Source organism: Periophthalmus magnuspinnatus, chromosome 17, assembly GCF_009829125.3.
Source record: "Periophthalmus magnuspinnatus isolate fPerMag1 chromosome 17, fPerMag1.2.pri, whole genome shotgun sequence".
In the NCBI taxonomy this organism is placed as follows: Eukaryota; Metazoa; Chordata; class Actinopteri; order Gobiiformes; family Gobiidae; genus Periophthalmus; species Periophthalmus magnuspinnatus.
In genome coordinates, this window is record NC_047142.1 from 10,323,329 (window position 1) to 10,350,780 (window position 27,452).

General features: G+C 37.7%; 1 protein-coding gene across 1 annotated transcript; it reads right to left on the reverse strand.

Moving 5' to 3' along the window:
* Positions 1 to 993: 993 nt before the first annotated feature.
* On the reverse strand, positions 994 to 23,638 carry LOC117385433 (polyamine-transporting ATPase 13A3-like). Its single transcript, XM_033982729.2, has 31 exons — positions 23,573 to 23,638; positions 22,719 to 22,892; positions 20,132 to 20,287; positions 19,676 to 19,746; positions 19,087 to 19,170; positions 18,631 to 18,700; positions 18,195 to 18,329; positions 17,520 to 17,592; positions 16,298 to 16,429; positions 15,824 to 15,991; positions 15,045 to 15,202; positions 14,614 to 14,802; positions 14,140 to 14,201; positions 13,638 to 13,788; positions 12,735 to 12,854; positions 12,162 to 12,312; positions 11,159 to 11,279; positions 10,071 to 10,195; positions 9,218 to 9,378; positions 8,899 to 9,021; positions 8,427 to 8,506; positions 7,781 to 7,823; positions 7,033 to 7,142; positions 6,468 to 6,564; positions 6,111 to 6,183; positions 5,326 to 5,503; positions 4,257 to 4,435; positions 4,098 to 4,186; positions 2,997 to 3,077; positions 2,686 to 2,781; positions 994 to 1,209 (listed from the first exon to the last, which is right to left on the reverse strand). The coding sequence occupies exons 1-31, from the start codon at positions 23,621 to 23,623 to the stop codon at positions 1,030 to 1,032; spliced, it is 3,681 nt and encodes a 1,226-aa protein (XP_033838620.1). The 5' UTR covers positions 23,624 to 23,638; the 3' UTR covers positions 994 to 1,029.
* Positions 23,639 to 27,452: the final 3,814 nt, after the last annotated feature.

The window sequence follows — 27,452 nt, forward strand, 5'->3', positions numbered from 1 at the left end:
AATGCACCCATCTGAATTATCCACTCTATTGACCACTATGGCCCTCTGTCTCAAATATTTTTCAAGATATGGCCCTCTGTGAAAAAAGTCTGGGCACCCCTGATTTAGAACGACCAATCACAGCAGACCGTCCCTCCAGACCTGACATTCTAACACCCAGAGTACCCAGACATAGGGAAAACAACTAGTTTAAATACACAGGCTACAGACAGGAGCCTTTTGCTGTGGGCAGTCCCGTTCTGAGCCTTACAGTGAGCAGTGGTATTCTTATTTCTGACATCTTCATGTTTTAGCAGCTTGTGGTTAAAACTGTCAGTGTGTTCACAGTACAAGAGACTCCAGTGCATTCCTCATTTTAAATAATAGCAGCTAATACTGAATATTGTACCAACACTGTTTAATTCACCTGAAATGATTAGTGTTATGAGACTTAGTAAAAACATAGAGCTTAAAGAGGGGCTATTACACGTCTATGAGGTATTAAAGAGGGGCTATTACACTTCTATGGGGTATACAAGTGCTAATACATTTAGATCACCATGTTACCTTTTATCATTTTGAAAATTTTATATTAAACAAAAACATATTAACATGTTTAATAAGTTTCAGGTTTGTTTTTGACGCTCTGAGGCACCCCCCCTTTGCACTCCCCCGTTAGAGTGCTATCACATCAATCAGTGTGCATCCCGCTATTGAAACTACTGCACATCGCATCAGGTTTGTGAAGTTGTAGTGTATTGTTTTGCATCATGCTTTTGTATATTTATGTAGTTATGTAGGCTTGTGGGCTGAGTGTTGTACAGTTTTGTGCTGCTAACCATAAGAAAGGTGGTAAGGAGAGATCACTAGATTGCTCATACATGCATAGATTAATGGATAATGTTTTTGATGAGAGAATAACATTATAACATGGTAGAAAGTTCCAAGGAGATGCGTTTGATTGACACCCCCTCTTTAATACCACAGATGAAATGGTTTCCACAGTGTGCTTGGTCTCTGGCTTTATTGACATATTTGCATAGTTGCTGTTCATAGTGAGGCAGAGCTGTGTGTCTGTGCGTTGGCGTACATGACTGTCCCGGGGCGAGGGGGCCAGTCGGGGTCATCCTGCAGCTCCAGGGCCAGCTGCCTGTACCTGAGCCTGGGGGGGCGACGCTCTCGACAGAACAGCCACGACAGGAAGAGCCGGCCCCAGCGGTCATTAGCCTCCTGGAAAATGATAAGGATGAAACTCTAACACACACTACCCAGTCCCAAATCTACAGCTACAGTGTTCTTTTGGGCTGGCATCGAATTCAAAAATTAGATTAAAGACATGTCCTGTTGATCAATTAGTTGACTAAAAAGAGGGCATGGCCAAAGCCCCCCCTTAAACAATTAACTATCTCAATGACCTGACCAAACTACTACACCTGCACAATATTTCATGCAGAAAAAAGTGCAAGAAAACAATGTATTTATTTGGGAAAAGGTGGATAAAAAACAGGATTCACTCCATCTTCAGTTAATGCACTCCCTAACATCTCCTTTCTGCTGTTACATAATTTCTGTGCATACAAATCCTTAAAATCTAAGTACAATAAAACAACAAAACTCTAGCCAAGTGGATTTTTAGCTCAAAAAAGGGACTGAAACACTAAATATTGATAGCTCAAATAGTAACACACTAATGACACAACAGTCAGAGTAAAAGGGAACGTCTGCAAACAGATATCAAGTTTAAAGTTAGTATGATCTAGTAGTGATTTGTCAGAGGCTAGGTACTATCAGAGGTCCCATGCTTACATCCCAGCGGCATATAATGGCACATGCAAAAGACATAATCCTGCTTCCCAAATTATACAGAATCATTATGCTCAAAAATAGGATCTCCAGTTTTTCTAATTTATTTTGTTAAAAAATCAAAAGCAAGTAGTGGTATTATCTATGAGAGAATTAACAGCTTGTGTAATATTTAATTGTTTCATAAAATCATTTCCAAATTTGAATCACTGTTATTATGTTATTGTTTTTTTATCAGTCAATTGATGTGGCCCCTGGGTGAGTTACAGTTTGAGACCCCTGTACTAAACAAGACAAAGAACAAACAGATCAAGATGTTTGGTGACAACAATGTACAGAATATGCAGAGGTGGGTAGTACTCACTTACATTTACTCAGTTACATTTATTTGAATAAATTTTTAAAGAAATTATACTTTCAGAGTACTTTTACTCCTACTTCAGTAATATTTTTATTAAGTAACAGTACTCGGAGTCTGAACAGTAACTGGGTCAAAGTTTTGGTTGTGACAGTGACAAAAGCTTTATGTTGACAATATGAAATAATTTGCACATTTGTGTTTCTTGTACCGCTCCTTCATAAATGTTTTTCTGTCTGTCCTTTGAAAATACCAGATTTTATTTGCGATTTAATTACATGTTTTGTTCTTCAAAGTAACATAACTTCAAATTATAAATCAGATGTGATGTCCCAATAGTTACTCTTTAAGTTACTCTTACTTGAGTAGTTGTTTTCCCAAATACTTTTTTACTCTTGAGTAATAGACCACTATTTTGTACTTCTACTTGAGTAATATTATTTTGAAGTAACATTACACTTACTTGAGTACAATTAGCTACTCTACACACCTATGAGAATATGTTTATTTGCACAGAAGCAAAGAACATGAGCAAGAGTCCCAACCTGAGGCAAGCCAGCAGAGGGCGATGGAGACACTGGATTATCACTGCGATTGTCTCTGAAAATGAGCCTCCGCAAGATCACGTCTAGGATCAACGTCTGCGGGAGATTTCATTCAACTTCAGAATCAGCAGATAATACATCATAGATTAGGTTTGAAGCATTTAAAATACATTTATTGACAGACAAATAGAGAGCAGGAAACAGGGAAACAGGGAAAGAAGAAGCAGTGGTGCAAAAGTATGAGAATATAACTGCGTGCGGATTTCACTTGATTTTTGAAAAGCCAACAGAAAAGGGACAGTGGCACCTACCTCGAGGATAAAGGAGACAACAGTGTTTGAAATGATGATGGCCACCACAGTGATTCTCCACTCATGAGGCACACACACGATCTGGGACCACAACAAATAAGAATTTAATATAATACTTTCAAACTCAGTTTTATCAAGAATAGACTCAACACTCAATACTGATTCTGATACCACAATGATAATTAAAAAACACTCTTTATTTAGACAACAGAATGCATTAAATCTTTCTTTTCTATTCCTATGTGGCCTTATATCTGTGTAATCCCTCAGTCGTCCAGGTATGTTCCATGGTGGTCCATCGGTGTATACTAGTCTATGTGGCTAAATGTACTGTATGTATTTATTGCCTGTCTTTTGTAGATTTGAATGATGTGAATTCTGCTGAAATTCAGTTTATACAAGAATGAAATAAATCTAATCAAATTATACTTGTTCCCATGTAGCTCATGATCATTCTAAAGCTATTCAGTTGTGTGTGTAAATCTATGTTCCTTTCTGTGACTTTTTTAGTATTGATACTTTCTCTAGTTTCGATACCAGCTTTAGTATCGATACTCAAATGAGTATATATTTTCTATCGGAGTATCTGATACTCATACTTTTGACAACTTTATTTCAAATACTGTCAGGTTATGTGTACGTATAAGAGATCAAGAATGAAATCAGTGGCTCTTAATGTCGTTTGGTTTGGTCAAAGAGAACTGTAAATAGTGACCACATCTAACTTTTAGATAAACATTGTGTTTGCGTCCACTGTGTGAATAAGTAACATAACAGGGCCAATAATATGGCCCTATATGAGTAGTATCTGTATGAATGATATATACAGTACTTTTTATAAGTCTCTCTATTGCCCCATATAAGAAGTAATGCTGATTTACTCTGAATGACATAAACATATAATTGTGATAATTGTTTGTGCGTTTAAGTTATCAGACGATCAGATGAGGTTTGGGGAACCAAAACAAAGTTGTTTAAATCCTCAAGCTTATGATATGGATGATATAAGATGGCATACAGGATTGCATTCGACATATACCGGATACATTTATAAATTAACCACAAAAAATATGTATGATCAAAACATAATTTTTGGCTTACTTCAAGGAATTTATCAATAGCTGGTAAAGGAAACAGCATGATGAGGAAGAGGAAGGTGTACAGACCAATGCAGGACAACATAAATGGCCCTAGGGACAAGCGAAACATTATTTAGTACTTAAACAGTACTTGTAGTGTATATCAGAGATAGTTCCTTACAGTTTTTATAGCTGGGCTGCCTAAAGGGTTTCCCCTTGGAGAAGACAATGGCCACAGCCAGATACTGGAAGGAGGAGACGTAGAAGAGAGTGGTGTTCTCGTAGTTGCGGATGTTCTTGATGTCGATGTAGGAGCTGTTCAGATTGAGGGGCTGAGAGGAGCGGCTCACGTTACACGCACTGAACACAGAGCAACAGGTACATTTAACCACACAAGCATTTTAAATAGAGACGTGACAATAGAAGGAATATAAAAACATGAGGGAATGACACAGACCATGATGTTTTGTACAGCAAATATGATTGAAATCATGTTAATGAATATATCTACTTATTCTGAAACTTGGAAATAGCTGAAGTCCACGTAAAACATTAGCTTTAGCTGATATATGCATGTTTGGTGAATCGTCTATTTAACACCATGTGTCTTTATTAAGCCTATGTGCTGAGTAATATAAGACATGGACACATTAGATGTTTGTAAACTGGATTATTTAGACAGAATTTGTTTTTGTTTATAGTTGTTGTTAGTTGGTTACTGGATACTGTCTGACTGACCACAAGTTCATAACTACAAGACTACATTCAACTTTTTGTGGAGGATAAACTGTAGTTTTGGAATTTTTTAAATGCCCCTTGTGCATGTAATTTAAACTCTCATTTAGATATCAGATTTGCAAAAAAGACACACAATTTCAAAAGGTTTGCCACATCTGAACAGATGACCAGAACAACAAGGTAACAATGTAATGGCCAGTGCAGCACCTAAAAGAAAAACAGATCTAGGCCAATCAGCATTCTCTTTTAAAACAAGAACAGAATGGAAGAAACAACCAACACATTTAAAGTTATGCAAAGCTTAGGGCGGAACTAAGAACATATTTTTTAACAACAAAGAAGTGCCAACAAATGTAGGAAAAACAACTAAATTATATCTGGTTAACAGCACAAAGGGAGTAGGGCACAGAGGGAGTAGGGTATTAATAGTTACACATATTAATACAGACATTTGAACATGTTACATCCTGAACTGTAACAGTTTTCTTTCCTGGAGTTGGGTAAATACTGACTTGGATTGGGGCGTCCACTTCTCATACCAGCTCTGCTCCCGCACCAGCAGGAAAGCGAGCAGCTGAAAGAGCAGACAGGTGAGGATCTGTGTGAGCACGGAGAACAGCAGGGGCCCCGAGATCAGGCTGGAGGGGGGCCGACGGGGTACCAACTGCCCCCAGGCCGGGTTCAGACTCACTGTTAAGAAGATATGCAACATGTGAAGAGTAAATAGGTAAAATGTTGTAATAAAAAAAAAAGAACATGAAAATGAAAAAAGTGCATATCAAGGAGGCACAGTGATATTTCTATGCTTTTGTATTACAGTTATTTCATATTTGTCTGATTAAGCCTCAACTATTACAATTAAAGACATGTTTTGACACACTTCAGTTGCTTAATATCATCTGAATATTGTTACTGGGATACTTCAAAGATATTGAGATATTAATTATTTGTCAATATCACCGGACTCCTAAAATTTGGACAAATGTAATACAGAGTGGCTATCTCGTAGAAATATGAGCATACGCTATTAGGGAAATGAATTCAAATTTTTCATCAAGGTAAATAGTGTATTTGTCTTATATGTGGCACTTTTCCCAGTTCCAAACAGTAAGTGATGTTAAGCTGTTTCCACTATTGTCCCTTCCAATCAAATAAGAGCAATATTTGGCATAATTTCATCAGTATCCATGATTGTTCTATGCACATAATAAAAAATACTTGACCTTTGACATGTGGGATTTCAATGATAATGTTGTATTTTGTGTATCGTGGTGATGCTTCTGTATTTGCTACTCACTTGTAAAGGCTATGATGAGAATGATGGCAATGTCAATGAAAAGAAACTGGAAGTCTCCCAAGTTACTAGGAATCTGCAACAGAGAGAAGAGTATTTATTAACAAAGTTTGATTGAAGTACACTCTAAATTCTACATAAATTGGTATTGCCACCTTTAGTTATTATGTCATTATGTCAATTCCAGCTTAAGTTTGAAAATGCTGTTACATCGACATTATAGATTTTATTTGATTGTACTTAACACTAGTAATGAATGACATAATATTCAACATATTAAGAGATTCTGGACTACACTGATACCAGGTGATGTAATTTGACAAATATATAACCCTGCCTATTAAAAGAAGTGGTAGTTACCGAGTAAAGCAGGGTGACACTGAGGTACTGGATGATACTGTACAGAGCCATGAACTTGAACACACAGAAGGAAGTAATGAGAGCCGCTCTGCCTTCTCTGTGGAGCAAACACAAAAACATTACTGTCCACATTCACTTTTGCTAAACCGTACTTTAAAGGTGCACTATGTAACTTATCAGGTTAAAGGTCAGCCACCTACTTGCTTTATTGTATGATGAAATGTATGAATGAGCTACATGGACACTTGAATTTACCATTTTGCTGATCAATAAAGAAATCTATCAATCTGTCTGTCTGTCTGTTATAATAATAAACATATCTATCTCTGTGAAGACAAACATGTGCTGTCACTCGGCTAAGTCAGATCTGTGGAGAGGTGACTCCGCTCACAGTAAAATGCATGTTCTTCCAGGATTTTTAATAAAATAAACAGTGAGATTAGTTTGATGCTGTACTGTGGAAGGCAAACCAGTATAATCAATAATAACTGAAACCAGACAGAAAATGTACATAGCGCATCTTCAATGGTAAATTCGGTGCTGACACAGGGCAGAGGGTGAGTACCTGATGAGGCTGGGGACACAGGAGATGTTGGAGGTGGAGGAGGTGAATGGAGACGCCACAGACGCCTCCAACTCAGATAGAGAAATCCCACTGTGAGCCCTCTTCAGAGCCTGCAAACGAGTAAGAAAAGCTCATACTTTTTATCTTGAGCAAAATAATACACAAAAATATTTTACAAGTATGAAGAGATATGTTCTAGTTTGTAGCATCTTATTTTCTTCAAAGTGGAAAATCCCTGCATACGCACTCCCAGTATTTGTTTTAGTTATTATAAATTTTTTTTTTATTATATTAATGTGAGCCAGCAAAAGGTATGCAACTAATTCTGTGAAAACGCCTGAAATTTCTTCTTCATTTTGGCTGCACTAACATGAAGCAAAGGATTGTGGTCTATGGAGTTTTGTTTCAACCCTACTGCACAGGTCACTCGGGAATCATAGTAGTGAAATTCCTACTTTCAAACTAAAACGTTTTTTATTCCAGTATTTTAAGGGTTTGTAATATTGTGTGAAAAGTGTTGCAAAAATGTATTTCATAGTGTTATTTATTAGTTAATTTATTTTTGCCTAATTTGTGGTGTATTTTATGACATAAACTAGAATAAATTTTTTGTCTGCCAATGAACAGCAACCCATTTCAGCCATAGCCGTTTATATTGTGAGACTTTTAACCTGGTTTTATAAGTTTAGTGCCAACACTGCTTCATCTCTATCATTTATTCATTGATACAAAAAAATATAGGTCTTACTCCACAGTCATTGGCTCCGTCTCCACACATTCCCACAATGTAACTAAAAGAAAACAGACGACACAAAAGCTGTTTAGTGACACAACTACACACAGGTTTAAAGTGCATATGACAGGTTACACTACACTTTTCATTAAAAAACATCGTTATATTAAAGATTTGACTAATAATCACGCCTAGTTTTCTTTGTTTCGTCTATTTTGGGTAAGTTTATATTTTTACTTCCTGATTGGACATGGGCTGCAGATACGTAGAGGTCATTCCAGTTCTGTTACCTAGCAACCACACTGTAAACAAGGGCCAAAGCTCATCTAATCACACAATAGTTATGGTTTGACCAATAAAAATACATGAGAACACCTTTACTTTGTTAAACAGGTTTAAACTCAGAAAAATGCCTTCCTTCTCTTGTAAATTATCGATGTATTTTGTATGGAGTTTTCAGTGACATATTGAGGTATTTCATTTTAGAACTGAGTGCTACTTCCTGTATTTTTCTTTTCCAGTTTTTTTCCCAACAAACTGAAACTTAACTGATGTAAAACACAGACACTATCCCAACAAACAAAGTCATAATTAGAAAAACACAAAAACCTGCCATATGCACTTTCACTATAACAGACTAACAGAATCCAGCTGAACTCACTTGAGGCTCTGCAGGACCTCCACCATCTGAGTCTTCTGGTCAGGAGACATCCGTGCAAACACTGTGGCCCCTACTGCAAGCTGCAGCGCCCCCATGTGGACAGAGCAGACACATCAACTGCATCAGGATTATTGCCTTAAATCATTTTTGGCCAAATTGAGTTATTTGTATAATTATCCTATTCAGACCCTGCTGTATCTGTAGGTGTCATTAGCTCCACCCTCAGCCATTCAGAAAAACTTTTATAGCCAAAAAACACTTTCTGCCTAAGTCATCATCTTGACTTGGGCGATTTGGACAACATAAAAACACACAGCAAACCCCATAGAAACTGTGTGTCAAATATCTGATTTTATCTTCTCATTCTCTCGTAAAGTTGGTTCAGCCTCTGTATGGTCGTTGTATTTTATTATCATAAATACCTAATATAAATTCAATCTGTACTTCAAAAATAATGGAGGTTTGGGCTCACCTTTGGGACCAGGTGTGGGAAGTGCTCCATGACCACAGTGAAGGCCGGTCCACTCAGAGCAAAGTGGAATCTGTCATCAGTCTGCACTTTGTCACAGAGGGACTCCATCTGGATCTCTACTGACTGAAAATCAGTCATAACAACTGCTTAGCTTCAGAGAGCCGACGAGATGAGGCTTTGACAAGGCAGTACGGCCATGATTTACAACTTATGAATACATTGTTCTTGTCTTGATAATGTGAATGACAAACTGATTCTGACACACAAAGAGAAAGAGAATGGCAGCAGTAGTTTTGGTTTCACTCTTTCAGACTAGTACCTGAGTGTCCTTGCTGGGTGCAGGGCTGTGGCTGTAGTGCCAGCTGATACTCGCTGGGTGAAAGTCTTTTGGAGGAACAGCGTTTGCGATGATCACAGTCTCATGAGCTCGGATCATCCCACAGTCCCGCGCCACAGAGATGGCGGTCAGCATGTTGTCTCCTGGCAACCACATCAAACCCAAAATCATCATGTAAAAAAAACATTTTGGAAGTATATATTACAAATACTAAAACATGCAGTTAACATAAAATAATGACAAATGTCTATTTAAAATATAGATAAGGATTTTACAATTAAAGTCTAACCCTAACATTGTGTAACTTTCTGGAAGCGGCATATCACCTGCACAATTCCATAGAAAGAAATAGTTAAAACCAGACTTTGGAAGATTCCCCATGGAGAAAGATAAGATTTACGCCATACTGTGGAATATTATAGCCAAAGGAATAAACAACATTTCCATGGAGACAAGCAGGAGGAGGCCCTTCTCCAGGTCAAATAAGTGTCAGGTTTGTGGAGATGCAAGCCCACACAGAGTAAGGATGCATGATTTTTTACTACATTTTTGTAGTACAATAAAAACATCCAAAATGAAAAAAAGTTGTACATTTTTTTGGAGTTGAAAAGTTACAAGGTGGGGTTTAAAATAAAAACTAACAAACGTGTGCCAAATGTGGAGTTCTGTGGTATTTCATATGAAGAACTTGAACAATATACATATCTGTCTACAGTTGAAAAAAAAATAAGCAGGACATGTTAAAGAAAGCCTAATAGCGGAGAGTCCCTGTACTTGACTTGTCTATTGTGTTGTGTGGTGTTGTGTTGTGTTGTATTGTGTTATATTGTATTACCTGTAACCATGAGCATGCGGATGTGGGCTTCGTGCAGGTCTGTCAGCACTCCTGATGTCTCCTCTTTGATCTTGTTCTGCATTATGATCAGACCCAGGAACTCCATGTTCTGTTCTATCACGTCTCTGCGAGAGGCACAGCACACGGCAACATTTGAGATCACATTTGTTTGAGCTAGGGTTGACAAAAGTTTCGAAAAACACATAATAACTAACTTGATACTAAAACTTGTATCAAAACTAGATACTCATTTGAGCAAGTATTGATACTAAAATTAGTCGAGGTAGGCCCATAGTGGTCCATGTGTGTATATTAGTCTATGTGTCTTATACTTGTTCTGATACAACTCAAGATCATTCTAAAGATATTCAGGAAAGGTTCCTTTCTGCCCTGACATTTTTAGTATTGATATCAAGAATACATTATCACTAAAGCCATATAGCCTCCTTTTCACAGTGAACTCTTTTTCAACTTGCACTTAAATGAAATATCTCTTCTGTCATTGGAGCCAAACTACTGTCACACTTTATGATGGCTATACTTGTAGATAGTGGAGGACATGTTGGGACTAGCTTTTCAGTGAGAAACAGTTCAAGTGCATATGACAGGTTTTCATGTTTTTCTTTTTATGACTTGGTTTGACCTGTGGTAAATAGTTATCATAGTTTTACAACAGTTATATTGCAGTTTGTGGCTAAAAATAATTAGCTAGGTCTATTGAAATACACTGTGTGAACTGTCCCTGAGTCATATTTTGCGTAATCGTTCAGGCCCCTAATGGATAATCTCACACCCATTAGTATACTGGCTAGTTTTCTCTGTTTTGAGTCAGGGTCGAGGGTGGAGTTGTGTCCACGGGTGTATACTATGGGTGAGAAATTATGTCTAAGCCTCCCATTTCTGTTCAGAGAAACATCTTCACTCTAAACGTTTTGTCCAGTTGACTGTACAACTGAGGGATTACAGGTTTATTTTAATTGGAATCTAATCTTAAATATAATGATTTTAACTAGGTTTTATTGAAATGGGTAGTCTCATCTGTCATTTTCACTTTAAGATGTAGTATAGAGTAAAGAGTGAGACGAGACCTGCTCAGAGCCTGGACCTTGTGCCAGGACAGTTTGGTCTCCAGCTGCCTGTGGGCCAGGGCGATCACCCTGAAGCCCTGACAGGTGTAGGCCTCCAGAGTCTCAGCAAAACTCTCTGGGACTGCAGCGCAAAACACACAAAACACATGTCAAGCGGGTGAGTATGTGGAGATCTCTAATACAAATGGTGAAAAAATACAAAAACAACAGGGAACAAGCGCTAAAAATAACAAAAAAGTGGTATTAGTGAGATATATATACGGTATTTTTTTAAAATAATTGTACAATTATTCAAAATAATTAGGATGTGGATAAACATGTAATTTACTAATTTACACAAGAATATTTTTTTTAAATCTGTAATATTTTTTTAAATCTTTGTAGCTGGTGTTATTAACATTCCCTGGAGGTGTGATGCTAACTAGAGGCTCTGCTCTGTCTGAAGCTCTCTTACTCAAATTATACTTAATCTGAGCTTTGTTTTAACACAATCTGACCATAAAGAGCTGACTTAGCTGGAACTACAACAGGTGAGATGATTTGTGCTGTTTTTTTTTGACAGTTTTTGCAAATGTACGCATTATATCACCATGGTAACTTCAGAACATTTTGTCATAAACATAGAGGCAGAACACCCCCATTGTGATGTCACTGCAAAGTATCAATATGCAATGAAAGGTAAAAATATACTGAATGTATTAGGTCAATAATTAATCAAATACAAACTATCTCTCCCCATATAGAATAATAAGGTTAATCATGATTATTCAGGTCAAAATGTAATTGTAATAAATAAATACATTTTAGAAGCAAAAATGTAGCTATTTCTAAATAATGTATGCTCCAACACTGTAAACCTTGATGTGGATGTAAAGGGTCTTTTTAACTGGATATTTATACTGTAGATCGAATTGTAAAACCTTGATGTTTCTCAATCGTACGACAGTATTTGCATCATCCCTATTTAATTTCAGTCGTTTTAGCATCTGTGTTAAAGTCAGACCTGTGTGAGGTTTGCACAGACTGGCCACGACCTCTGGCGCCCCCTTGAGGAAAGCGTTCATGTGCTTCTCCCCGAGCTTCCGTACCACCACGCTCATCCTCTGCAGCGCTGAGGAGAACGGGAACTGACGCACTATACCGATCTCACAAGACTGGCCAAAACAAAAGACGTCACAAGTGAAGATGCAATGACACAATGTTAGCGAAGATAAAACCTACTGAAATCCTAGTAGTTTAGGAAATAATCGGGTTCAGAGGGACAGAAGTGATCGTGTAGCTCTGGTTGCTATGGTAATGTGTTAGCGTCTGTAGCTATAAACAGGCCTAGAATGTTATATTATATGGTTTTATGCTTTATTTTATGTTTTTTTTTATTTTAAGTTGAGAAAAGGCTAGAAGGTGGCAAATCAGATCTTTAAAGTTACTTCTAATATGTTAACAACCCAAAACATTATCCCAACCCTTAACCATTTTCCTCATCTTAACATAACCCTGTTCCTCAACTTCATCACTTCTGAATAACCAAACACAGCAGACCGTCCCTCCAGACCCGATATTCTAACATTAAACCTACTGCTGTCTCTGTGAGGTCGCTCAGGTCTGTCTCCATGACGACGTGGTTGGGCATTCGCACCACTGTGGGCATTATGGGATTGTGCAGGGCAGTCTCTTCTTGGGTGGGTTCTTCCAAGATCTAAAAAGAAGTTGTAGATAAAAATGACAAAGGACAGAATATTATGTGTGTGTTATGTCAGGCACTAAACCTGATTTTAAACTGTTTGCAGCGGTCCAGGTTATTCCTCACTTTCTTAGCATAACATTTACCATTGCTAACAACAACTAGCATGCTAATGGCGTACCTTGGATGCAGACAGCACACAGTTGGTACATTTTTTACCCCAAGCTTTTATAATGTATCTATACTGGGGCAAAACTGATTACTTTATTGCATGGAAAATGTTCTTAAAGGGCCCATATTGAACTATTTTCTGATCCATGTCATAATGTTGTTTCCTCATCACAAACAGACCTGGAGTTGTGTTTTGTTTCATTCACACATGTTTAAAAAACAAACCCTGCATATTTAGGTTGAATTCTTCTCTCAAACGGAAAACACTCTGTTCCACCTTGAAACTTGCAAAAGGGAAACACTGTTAAATCCACTAGACTGTTACAAAAAAGGACAGAGACAATGATTCTAATAGACACAGCAGGATAAGTGTGTGTGTACTAGTGTTGTCACAATATGAACATTTCAAAGTCAATACTATGGAATAGACTTGATTCTGATAACAATATAAATATATATAAAAAAAGTAATACTATTTAATGCAGAAAATCACTTTCTATTGTCTAAAGAGTCTATTATTGTAGTATCGGAATCGGTATTGAGTATCAAGTCTATTCCTTAATATCGAAATTGAGTTTGAAATTTTAGTCTTGTGACAACACTAGTATGTGAGCAGCAGGGTCTCACCCAGCCTGTGGCATTGAACATCTTGAGGTCCAGAGGGTCTCCAGAGAGCTGCCCCTCAATGGTGGTCAGGGAGTGACACGACGCCATGCAGGCCACGAACGCTGAGGGGCGCAGGGCCTCAGTGTTCACCGACGACTCAGGAGCAAGAAATCTAGAACAGAAGAAAAGAAATGTTTTACAATACCACAATGAAGATAAAAAATGCTACTTTTTTAGTAACAAAATGTAATTTTCAACACAAAATACTAGTACTTTCTTTATGTTTTCATGGGATCTTATACTAGTCCTGATAAAGCCCAAAATGACAATAAAACTGTTTAAGAAAGCTCCTATTTTGTCCTGTTAATATGATTTTCTTTGCATTATTGATAATTAGTCAAATTCATATCAGTTTCGATATCAATTTTACTATCAATTATGATCTGATTTTCGATACTTTTGATAAAGTGACACTGTGACAAAGTTTTTCATCTTCTAATCTGAGAAAAAACTTGAGGATTACCTTCTGTCCTCCACTCGCTGCACTCCCCACAGGTCCAGTCCATCTTCAGTCAGAGTCCCAGTCTGAAACATACACACATACATATATTTAATCAGTGTTCATCATTGTATTTTATTCTTTCTCACTGAAATGATCTGATTAAAATAAAATGAGAGGGTAACTACCATGACTTGAAGACAAGATGAACATTACAAAATTTTCTCAACAAAATGTCCATAATCCATCCATAAACGTTATAGTCAACCCAAGAATATAATTTTTAATATAAATTATATATAATCTGTTTTAAACCTGGTTTGGAGCTGTGGAAATGAAAAGCGGAGCTTGGATCTGGTCTCCACTTTTTGTACATGCTTAGTTTTTTACTCAACAAAAATATCAATACTTTTACTCATAGTTTTAGTCATTATAATTACTTTATGAATTTATGTTCACTATTGTAGACTGAATATCAAATATATTAGTAGAGCTGACCTTGTCAAAACAGACCAGGTTGAGCTGTCCACACATGTTGATCCTCTGGGGGCTGATGCAAAAGATGCCCACCTTCTTAAGGCGGCGCTGGGCGTACACGATGCCCGCTGTCATGGCGGCGGGCAGTGCGGGCGGCACAGTGATGGTGATGATGTCCAGAGACTTTATCACAATGAGTTTAGCTGGAACCTGCAGCGAGATGTGGAAGAAGAGCTCAATCAGGTTACACATTTAAAATAACTGTATGTGAGATTTTCATTTATGATTTCATAAACATGGACTGACTATGTCTCCAGATATGAGGCAGCATATAGTTTTTACTGTGAGTGGGGGTTAGCTCTTGTGCTGAGCTGCTTATCTCCATAAAGATAGAGATAAATAAATAATGACTAATAATAAACAAACATGTGAGCAGAGGATTCCCTGCATACATTGTTCATGACGCTGAGGGTCACAGTGTAGATGAAGCCAATGGCAGCCACTCCCACCAGGCACAGCAGGAACAGGTAGGCGTCTCTGTACAGTTTGAAGTCTGTGGGTTTGGGGTACAGGATGGAGCGCACCAGCTGACCCTTCTCTGTACTGAAGCCTGACAGACACAGGGACAGGAAGTTAATATCAGCATTATTTATTTATTTATTGTATCAAAATATACTGCACTATACTGCACTCAAAATACCAAGTCAAAAGTAACATCTACTGTATGTTTAAACGGGGATATTATGTAACTTATGTAACTGTATTATGCAACTTCTTTGAAGCCTTCTATATATCTATATTATATTTGTTGTTCTCTCATCAAAAACATGCCTGCAGAGGTTTTAGATTACATCCATGCATGTTTGAGTAATATAGCGATCTCTCCAGCGCACTATTTGAATCCTCCTTATGGTTAGCTGTAAGATTCTGTCCAATGCTCATCTCCCACAAGTCAATTTTCCAAAAACATACAAACGCACCATACCAAACAATACACTACAACTTGACAAACCTGATGCGATGTGCAGTAGTTTCATTAGTGAAATGCATGCTGACTGTATTGTGATAATGATTGTGCTGTAATATGTTGCTTTTGGTGAATATAGCATTTTCAAAACATTAAAAGGCAACATAAATAAATAAATCTAATAAATAAATCTAAATATGTGGCAGCAATTTAAAAAAGTGTAATACCCCATCTTTAATTATGACAAATAGCTCATGTCCTGACCTGTGCGGACCACCACAGCTTTGACCATCTGGCCGCTGTAGAAGCGCGTCTGTATGACCTGCGTCCCACAGAACAGAGTGTGGCGCTTGTGCTGGTCCAGGCTGTAGCTCTGTGCCCCCTCCTCTCCTGACCCGGGAATGCTGGTCTTCGTCACCGGGACACTCTCCCCTAGGGACATAAGGTTTAGAAGAAAGGATCATAAGGATCAAAGCCCTGTGTATTTATACTAATTAAAAGGGATGGGAGAAACGAGACAAAATTGACACAAGATTGTGCACACAAGAAAAAGCAACCACAACAAGTGGGAGACCCTCTACCAGAAAAGACTGTGCAGCTTTAAGTCCAGTTTAGAACAATGCAGAGCTAACTGTTAAATGACCAAAAGTCTTTTTAGTCTTTGAGCTCCATCTTAAAGCCACAAAATGCTAGCATGCTATTGTTTATGTACTTTAATTACAGAATATTCATGTTTACCAGTGAGCATGCTCTCATTGACGATGCAGGTGCCCTGGATGAGAGCTGCGTCACATGGCATAATCATCCCGTTGGCTGGGATCGCGATGACATCACCAGGAACCAGCTCTGTGGACATGGCCTGCTCCACCTCTGTCCACAACAAAATATCAATCAAAAATGTTAAAATATAGTGATTATAGTATATATAATTAGTCTTAAGAGAACACAGGCATTTCCTTATTTTAATACTATGTGCGTATAACGAGAGTGTTTAGTCCCTCATTCGTCTAGGAGTGATTCAGTGTTGAGAAGGTTTCAGCAGTGGTCAAGATGCTTCGGCTCCCATCCAGAAACCATTTTGCATTTGATGAAACTTGCATGAGACACTAGGATTTAGGGCTAGGCAAAAAAATCAATTAAATCCATTAAATAAATCTGAAGTTCAAAACAATTTGTTTATAAGAAAATCAATGTTTATTTTTCCAACTTTTTTGCATTGGAAATTACATAGAAAACACACGAAAGGCCTCTCACTGCAGTCACAGGGAGCAGAGTTTAGCACAGGGCCATGCTGATGCTTTGAAATCAGTGATGTCAACATTGGGGCTGCAGGTTTAATGCAATAGTTTGTTTAATCTCATTCCTCAAAGGTTTCCGCAACAGCCCAATACAATTGTTTGTATAGCTTGCAGAACATTTTTAGTGGAGAGGCGGAAAAAAAACGAAAATCAAACGGAAATTAAATTAAATTTAAAAAAAATAAAATAAATCAACAATTGTATTTTCAGGCAAAATCACCCAGTCCTACTAGTATTTCTAATACCCAGAGTTAAAGCGAGACACTGCAGGTAAATATAAAAAAATCTTAAATTTAGAGATATCAATTTGAGTTTGAAGTGTCTCACCTTAACTCAGAATAGTATAAATCCTAGTGTTTCAAGCCAGTACCATCAAAGTGAATATGGCTTCTGAATGGGAGCTGGGAACTGTTTTGATAGAAAAAAACAGTGTCCAGATGACCACTGTTGAAACCTGCTCTATAATGCAAGAATATGTTTTTGCAGACAGCGAAACTTTACTACTTTGGAGGGAATTAACTGCCTTAAATTAATTACCACAAAACCAACTATACAACATTTGCAGTAATTCAACATCTCAATATTAGCCCTGTGTCCATGTGTTCTGTCTTATTTGCTTTTGTTGCTTTACAATAAAAATAATACAGACTTCATCTTGTTACCTTTATCTCCTCTGCAGACTGAGACCCGCACCACACTGTGAGCTGCCACCATGTCATGTAACATCACATATTGCTGCAATGAGAGAACATATGTCCTGTAAATGCATAAAGGTGGATATGTTATGCTTCATACAACATGTTTAAACGGTCTGGGATGTTTGGTACAGTGGGTACATTAATGTCTTCTCAATAATGTATAAAACTGTATAAAACTGTAGGTATGGAGCTGCTGGAGCATTAAAGAGAGGAGCAATATAAGCCAAGATTCAGACAAAAGACGCTTGTAGTTGCATTGCTAAAGTGTTACTAAATCCCTAAACCGCCCACAACCGGATTTCAAACAGAGCTGCTAAACTGGGCAGCACCTGGAGGACTAAAGAGGAGAGTGAGGGGGGAAGAGGGGTGGGGTCCGGAGCTATAAGAACAGTGTAATTGGTCTAACAGGTATCAATAGTACAACTTGCAGCCAGATGTTTGTACTATTGATGGAATCCATAGCCTCCCTTTCAAACACAGGGTTAGTCAAACAGGAAAAAAAACTCACAATAGGTTCTAACCTCAAAGTGTTAAACAACTGCACTTATGTTTACATTTCTGTTTAGACTTTGACCTGCCTGCAGCCAGGCTCAGATGAATGTGGGGATTTCCTGTTCAGAGGTCACCTGGGGCACTCACTCTTTTGATGGTGTAAAGGGAGGTGGCGATGGAGATGACAGACATAAAAACAATGGCAGTGGCGTAGTAGTAGTAGTCCTCTGCACTCCACAGAATCACAGAGAAGAGCTGGAAGATGTAGAAAGGGTTCAGCACCTGTGGAAGAACGTAAACAGATCATTTTTGTTTTGAATAAGTCACATGCAATATTTACAAAATAAATAAATCTAAACAGAAGCTCTTCAATCTTCATGAACTGGCACTGCTGAATTTCCAGATTACTTGGTTTATTTGACATCCCAGAAGACCGCCAGAGGGCATCGCTGAAGTGATTGTTCCCTGTGATGTGCAGTCATCCGGGTTTCATAGAACCCCAGTTACATATGTAACTTTCGTTTTACTGCTAATCAGGGGAATGTGAAGTAGTTTGTGATATATAGTTAAAATATTTGCTCACTTCTTTTATGAGCAGCTTGAAAAGAGAAGGCACTCTCACAGCGATCTCATTCTCCCCGAAGAACAGCCTCCTGCAGAGAACACACAGTGAAGTCAGTCCACAGCTCTTTTATAAAGGTCATTACACACACATCAACTATTGCAGCAAATATATTACAATCAGCTTTAAAGTATGAAATCCTTATGGTTCTAATCTAACGGAATGCCTTTTAAAATGCATCTGAAATGTCCTTCAGTTTAATTTCTGTATAGAAGAAATGCTGTTTTTCTGAACTAGAAAAATATATATTTAGTTTTTTTATAGACCCTTTTCTTATTGATTGCACTTTTTCATTGTACTTTAGCTAATTGTTATACTATTTCTTTCCTATTTTAAAAGACACTAAAATGGCACAAACATCTATAATAACTTGCATGCTCAGAGTGTGTTATGTGTTCTGTTTTGTAGTGTAAATACCTGTACTCCTGCACTTGTTTGGAGAGCCCAGAGCCATGCTCTGAGTGCATCTCTGCACAGCTCACCTCCACATCCTCTAGGCCTCTAAGAGAAGACACACACGTCAATTAAAAGGGCTACATACATAAGTAAATACACACTAAAACACTATATGTTTTGGGCACACCATCTCATTCTTTTTTTTTTTCTTTGTTTACTACTGTCTACATTTTAAATACATACAGAATACATCAAATATATGATGAAAATACATGGGATTATGTAGCAAAGAAAAATAAGTTAAGTGAGTCAACTAAATATTGTTTTTATAGTTTATATTCAAATCCAAAGTAGTGACCAATTGCTCTGTTGACCGTGCCTGTCAGGGTCAAGAAATGCCAAGAGGGTAAACCAGTGATCAAAGCAAAGGGCGGCTAATTTTCAATATATTTTTGTTTGCTATATTCCACATGGGTCCATTCAGAGTTTTGATGACTTCAGTGAAAATCTACAATGTAAATAATCATGTAAATAAAGAAGCATACATGAAAAGTGTGTCCAAACAGACTGGTCGTGTATATGAGCAAAACGTGTTTCATATGACTCTTACTTGTACAACTCAAAATTCTGCAGCCCTTCGTTCCAATAATATTTTGTGCTGTGGTGAGTGAAGTAATGAATCTGCAGCGGAGAAAAGGAGGGAAACATACAAGCTAAAGCAAAATTGGAAACAGCAAAAATACTGAAAAATGCATTTATCAAATATAACATCCAATAGGACTGTATAAAATGGCATTACAAAAATCTATTTGAATATAATCATGTTAAATGCAGCTTTTTCGACATTTTTCTCCACCCTCACCTCCTATTGGTCAGCCTCTTTCAGGCTCTAAATGAGTGACAGGTGGATTTAACCAATCGCAGTGAAATATGAAGCAGCAGATGCCTTCACTTACTTAATAGAAGATAATAACACACTAACTACATGGTCTCGGCTACTAATATTTATTAGCAAGATTTCATCTAATTCAACAGAAACAGGGTTTTAAACTGAACCAGATCTGACCTGTGCAGTTTGTTGTTGATGACATTTCCCATCATGCTCCTTGTTGGAGAGGCTGCACTTCCTGGTTGCCGTCTGCAGCTCCAGGTTTTCGAAAGGCCTGTAACCGGGAGCAGATAAAGTGTGGACTCTGGCCCGGAACCACTGCCTGAACTCATCCTGTGGGGACAAATATAGACATCACACAGGAGAAAGACTACGTATGAAGCAGATTACTTTATTTACCTCTTAAATGCAATAGAAAAATATGACGTGTACATGAATCGTGATAAAAATGTAATCGTGATCTGGCTCCCTAGAAAATTACGATATTTATTTTTTTCCCATCCTGCCCACCCCTAATAAAGTCTGAACAGATAGGACAAAATGTTTCCATGAACCACAACTTCATTTGCATCTTGGGCAAGGCAAGGCAATAACTGTATACTGTGCAGAGGGGCCAATAACAGCACAATGCTCAGTATGTAAAGTTCAGTGTAGGAGCGCTGTAGTCAGTTCAGTCAATGGAGTCTTAAGCCTGAAACACACTACAGTCTTCAAGAAGTTTTAAATGTGCAACGAAAAGCACAGACCACAGACACAAAGAGAACTGGATGAGGTTTAAAATCTCCGAGCACACAGACTGCAGAGAAGAGGTCGCACACCACAAGCTAAAAGTTGTGAGCACACCTCATGTAAGCTTATTGCACAAATTTTATTCTTTACACTTTATTCTTATTGCACAAATTTTATTCTTGACACTTTATTCTTATTGCACAAATTTTATTCTTATTTAAATGACTTTTTATTCTTATTCTTAAATTCTATCCCGTGGTTGTGGCATCTTGTAACTAAGAGAATTTCCCTTCGGGGATCAATAAAAGTGATTCTGATTCTGATTCTGATTCTGAAGCTGTTTCCAGTGTACAGTAAAACAACTCACTCTGAGAATCTGAAGTGTTCCAAAGATCAGAGCATTGCACTTCTAGTTTACAAGTCAAAACTGTGTTATTATTATTTGTGACATGTAGTGCAGGAGTTTAGATAAATGGTTTTAATTCACAGAAAGCTGGAGATAAACTACACAAGAAATAAGAGTGACTATCAGTAATCTGCAGCAGCTTCAGCCTGACTGACGCTGTCTGGATGTAAACAGACACATCTGCTCTCGCCTTTTTACTTTTAAAGAACACTTCAAACTGGATAACAGTGCTGTTTTGTGGACTGGAGGTCATTATTTGCAAAAATCACATTCTTTTGGATAATATCGATGAGAATGCTGCAGTTTAATTTTACAACTTTACCAGAGGTAGTACATTAAAGTCTTCAATAGTGCCTATAAGTCTTAAGTTATACTCACCATATTTTTTTAACAGTATGTAAATTGAACCTGAAGATTTTTGGCAATATATATGGTTATAATTGTTCACTTACACTTTAACGTATCACTACTTAAACTAGGAGAAATAAAAATAACCTAATTTTTTAAAAAAAAGAAAAGTTTTTTAAGTGTCCACCATTTTGGGTTTGGCACTGAATAGCCTGATCCAACACACTTTACATAACATTTGAAAGTATTTCCAGGCTTATGGCTCTTATTTGATCCTCAATATTACGTTTTAAGTCGTTTACTGTCTGAGGTTTATTCACAAACATCTTTTCTTTAAGATCGCCTCACAGGAAGAAATCGGGACTGCCCCCTGTCTTTGAAAACGACTTATTATTCCTTTAATGGCATTTACACTTTGGGCATCTCTGATGGTGTTTCTAAAAATATTTAGAAACAAAACAGTTATGAACTTTTTTCAACCCAGTATAAGTATAAAGTCATCTTTAAATTATTTCCTGAGTTTGTACCTTGCGCTTCTGTGTCTGTCACTGCATCTGCATCTGATGCTCTATTTTATTGACTTTTGCCGTGGTAATATTTTGTGGTTACACATTGCAATATGAGAGAACAGTTCAGAGTCGCTCGGACACCACACGCGCAGAGCACTGCGGCTTACAAAATCACATACAAGGACCCATAGTCGGGGAGAAGGAAATCGGACAAATAATCCTGTAGTGTGTGACGAGCTGTAATCAACCAAAATTTGTATTAGTCAAATAGGTCTTTTATTTTGATTATAAGGATTTAAATGCACAAAAGTAGAAAGTATAGGTTTAAATGATTGTCCTGTGCAGTTGAAATTTTTTTAGGGCAGTTTTGGCCAGATAGTCAACTAATAGAGCCGCACGTCTTTGGTCAAACAAGAATTTCCTGTTGGACATAGCAAAAGACGAATTTTTAATTTGTCAACTAGACAAATCATTGTAGGAGTGAAGATGTTTCGCTGTTCATCCAAGCCGCTTCTTCAGTTCTGGTCAAGTTGCTGGTGGACACTGCCTTATATTTATCTGAAGGGAGGGGCTAACTACACTGAAACTATAAACAGCTATTGTCTCCAGTTTCAGCCTTAACGGCCCTGGGTCGAGCAGGATGAGCAGCGAAACATCTTCACTCCTACAATGATTTGTCCAGTTGACAGATTTAAATGTAATCTTTTGCTGCGGATAAGACCTGGACGACTGAAGGATTACACAGACTTCCTGTTTGAGAGTGTAGCAGTACCCTGGACCGTAGCAGCACAGTGTGGGCCTCCCTCAGACTGCAGATGGAGCTGGTGCTCCTCACACTCCACTGAGGCAACCAGTACAGCAGCAGCAGGAGCAGACCACCGGAGCAGACCACCCCCACGGAGACCAGCACCAGCCTCCAGGCACAGGGCCGGTACCCCCACACCTCCTGAGGCACAGCATGGGAGAGACAAGGGTTAGCAGGGGCAGGTATTATTGGGCAACAAACATATTAAAAGAAGTATTTGTGTTACTGACAATGAATGTAATGCTGGTTTATCTTTAATTAAAACAACATTGGACATGACGGTCAAGTAGCTGTTTTTTAGGTCTCAAGACGATTAGCCAATCACAAAGCAATATGAGCTCCTCACTTGCCAGCTATTTCCTATGATTAAATTCCCTTGGAAAGAATCCTAAAAGAACTCACCAGCACCTGCAGCCAATCATGTATCAGTGCAGTGCAGCTGCAGAGGCTGCACTCCAGAACCTCCAGAGTGAATTCTGGAGGTTCTGAGCTTTCACATGAAGCATGTTCTGTCCATATACTGAGGATGAGAAACACTTGTATGCGTCTCTATCTGCAGGTTAAGGCACTGGCAACACAAGTTCAGTTGTGATTGTAATGCTCTTTTTAAAACCGTAAGACTGCTGGTTATATACTCCCTTTAAACATTTAACCATAAATGTTCCTGTGTGATGTGTCCTGTCAAATCTAAAAAAGTGAAGACAGTGAAGACTAATATAATGAATAGTTTCTTAATTTCAATACTTTCAACTTATCGTATCTCCCCCATGTTACATAAAGAGAGTTTGTCATCTGAAAACACTGGCTTATTTTGTACGCACCAGCTCATCATCCTGGCCCTGGTTGATGATCTTCAGGTCTCCTGTCTTCATCCTGCAGAAGAAGGTCTCCTACAAATAAATCAAAAACACTATGAAGAACATGCATCTCATTTGGTTGAATATTTGATTTCCCCTGTGCCTCCTGATGGAGATGAGTCAGAAGACAGACAGACGTCATTATATCAGTAACAGCTCATGTGGACTTACTGGTTTGATTTGTTCTGCTCCAAGGCAAATACTCTTTATATAGTCTTGTAAGACTTTATATTATGCATTAATGGGTATTAGTACTAACTATATTTTAGTTTTTGTTCATTTTAAACAGCAATATTCATTGGCTTCATGTTCGAACGTGCAGAACTGAGAGACTCTTCATAGGGGCATTTCACAGTAAGAAGCAGCAGATTTTCATTTACATGTTTTTATTGTTGAAAATGACATTTTTGAACTCCACATCTGAGTCTGAACTTTTTGAAAAATTGGGCACCAATGTTGGCTGCAACTTAGCTACTGTAATTTCCAGACTATATGTCGCTCCAGAGTATAAGTCATTCCAGCGAAAAAATGTGTAATAATGAAGAAAAAAACATATAAGTGGCACAAATATATTTTACAAAATCCAAGACCAAGTACAGACATTTTATCTTTAAAGGCAAGTTATTATAATAACAATAAAATAGAGAACAGGCTGATAACATAACACATTTATATTTATTCAGCGACATGAAGCATAGGCAACAAACTGAATATGTGTCTGGTTTGTTAATGTAAGATATTAACAGTTAATCAGATAACTAAAGCATAAAAAACAAGCTAACAAGTTTACTCTCAATCTCACTCAAAATTACTAAATCCATTGAATTCTTCATCCTCGTTGTCACTTTTGAACAACTCTGCCTGCTCCAGAAGTCCGCGGGGCTGTCATACTGTTACACAAGCCTAGAGTGCCCTTGTGCAGTTGTCAGTGTGACAATAACGAAGATGTGACATTCTATACTTGAATAATTTCACATATAAGTCGCATCTGAATATAAGCCACACCCCCGACCAAACTATGACAAAAAGTGTGACTTCTAGTCTGGAAAATATGGTACTTATAATTATTTAATTGCTATAATTAAATTACATTTTGAGTAATACTAGTAGTGTAATACAGTCTGTGAAAACAGTGCATCAGTGCCTGGGAAAAGAGCGTAACCTTCCTCTACAGCTTAAACAGGGAGAGCCCTGGATCTGCTAAACCTGAAACATTGCACATGACTTGACTTCTGAGAGAAGCAGCTTGTAGCAGGGTGTTATTTATTATTGTTGCCGTTTTGCAATTTTATAATAATAATAATAATGGCTTACATTTGTAATGCGCTTTACAGGCTTGTCAAAGCCTCTCAAAGCTCTACACTATAGTCATTATTCATTCATTTCCACACTTGGTGATGGTAAGCTACTATTGTAGCCACAGCTGCCCTGGGGCAGACTGATGGAAGCGAGGCTGCCAATCTCCGCCATCGGCCCCTCCGACCACCACCTATCATTCGCACACACCACTTTCATACTAGGCAATGTGGGTGAAGTGTCTTGCCTAAGGACACAACGACAGAACTTGGTCTGAGCGGGACTTGATCCGCCGGTTGGGGGACCAACACTCTAACCACTGAGCCACTGTCGCCCCAGACAGTTTAAACAACTCAGTTATTGTTTACCTATATTTAAGTGCCTTTAAGAAAACATAAAATCACATATTTGGTTCAGTCATACTTCAAAATTACAAAAAAGTAACTAAGTTACTTTCTTGAGGCAGGTAGTGTGAAATATTACATTTTTAACACATATGGGTATTAATTACATTTTCAAAGTAACTTCCCCAACACTAGTGGGCAGAAATAGGGGGTAGGTGAAAAAAGCTCACAAGCCTCAAATGTTAGACAATACAAGATTACTCAACCATGCAGGAATCAACCCCTCAAAATACAACTGAGTAAACTAAAGATGAGGAAATGCCGTCAGAACATGGTTAAAAGCACAAAAGGTTAACTTTAGATAGTATGTCCCCTTTAAACTCTTAGCCTTGTAACTTTATGAGCTTCTCTCAGTCAAACACAAGCGTAATATGTTGAATGGGATGTGCTTTACTTTTGCCCCTGGGTAGAATATAATGTCACAGTATGTACACCAGCACAAAGGTTTTCTAAGCTGAAATCCTCTTGTTCAGCAGTGTTACAGCTCAGGTATCAGTAGTGCAATAAAACCATGTATTCTGCAATCTGACATTAAACATAATAGAGCTGCCTATACCTAAACTGCACTGCATGTCATGACTCGAAACCTTCACAGAACAGCCTCTCTGGGAACTGCATTAATCACACATTTACCTAGAAAATACTGACAGTGGTTGCAGGCAATACTGGGCTGAAATTCTTATAATGTAACAGTGTAATATCAACAGATATATGGGAAAATCTGAGAAAATATTTAAGGTCCTATATTACACAAATATTATTACCACCGCATAAACATACCTGGAGTTTTATTTTCTTTCATTCACACATTTTAATCCTTTATTATTAGTCTCCAAAGCTCAAAATGATCTGTACCACCTTGTGATGTCAGAAAGTGGTAGTTTTCAAGTCAACAGCTACCTTTTACCTTCTGTTCAGTAGAGATTGGCAATTCTAGAGCAGAAATCATCCAAATGATTCTAGTGAAGGTGTGTGAAGTTTAAAAACACATTGGAGCACTTTCTGAGAGTGTTTTCTGTTTGAGAGAAGATGAAGCAAAACACAACTCTGCGGATATTTTTCATGGAAGCAATATTATAACAGATAAGAAAATAGCATAATATGGGCCCTTTAACATCTGTTGTTACTGGGGTTGCAAAGATTAACCAGTTATTGATTATTCGTTTAGTTTACTTCATTTATTGTGATTTTTTTTTTACATTTCCGATTTTTTAATTTATTATCAGTTTAAATTTCTTTTATGTATTTTGTGTTGTTGTTGTTTTTTTCAATGACATTTTATATCGTCTCTCTGTTCTCTATCTCAGTCCTTTCCATGCTGAACCCTGCCTTGTAACATACAGTAGGGATAGATGCTCATAACCAGTTGCTTCTGTCTACTCCTTTTGGGCTATGTATGCTTCTATCTAATAATGTATGTATGTAATGTAAACAAAATGCTAAAAATAGAGAAAAAAGCCTAAACTTAACTAAATTACACTACACTAATCTAAGATAAACTATGTGTAATCCCTCAGTCTTCCAGGTATGATCCAGAGTAAAAGAAAAATTCAAATCTGGAGTGAAGACGTTTGGCTCCTGATCCATGCGGCTTCTTCAGGTCTGGTCAGATTACTGCTGGACACTGCTTTCTATCTGTCTGAAGGGAGGAGCTAACTACACTGAAACTAACACACCTATTGTTTACAGTTTCTGTTTGTTGGCCAGGTCTAATGAGCTATACTAAATGTGAATTGTGCCTGAGTCAGACTCAGCAGAGTCATTCAGGCCCCTCATGGGTGAGAACAGCCAAACCTCTTCACTCCTACAACTTTTTGTCCAGCTGACAGACTTGAGTTTTTCTTTTACTAAGCAAAGCTAAACTAAGCTAAACTAAACTAAACTAAACTAACCTAAGCTAAAGCTAAATTAAAATAAGGTAAGCTAAACTAAGATAAGTTAAGCTAAGCTACGCTAAACTAAACTAAGCTAAACAGTAGCCTATACGTACTACTATAACTGTTACATGCATCGAAATAAACCAAAATGGCACAACATTCCGGTAATATAGGATAATTAACTCCAAATGAATAACAAAAACATATAAAATGAATAATACTGTTTGATTACCACATTCTTTGTTTTGATATAAAATCACAATTTCA

Excerpts from the sequence above, each read along its gene's own strand:
- LOC117385433 (XM_033982729.2), bottom strand. The coding sequence starts at position 23,623 with ATGAAGACAGGAGACCTGAAGATCATCAACCAGGGCCAGGATGATGAG. Across the intron at positions 18,701-19,086 it reads AAACAAGTGCAGGAGTACAG|GAGGCTGTTCTTCGGGGAGA; the intron begins GTATTTACACTA and ends TGTTCTCTGCAG. Across the intron at positions 11,280-12,161 it reads TCTGTGCAAACCTCACACAG|TCCCAGAGAGTTTTGCTGAG; the intron begins GTCTGACTTTAA and ends TTTGCGCTGCAG.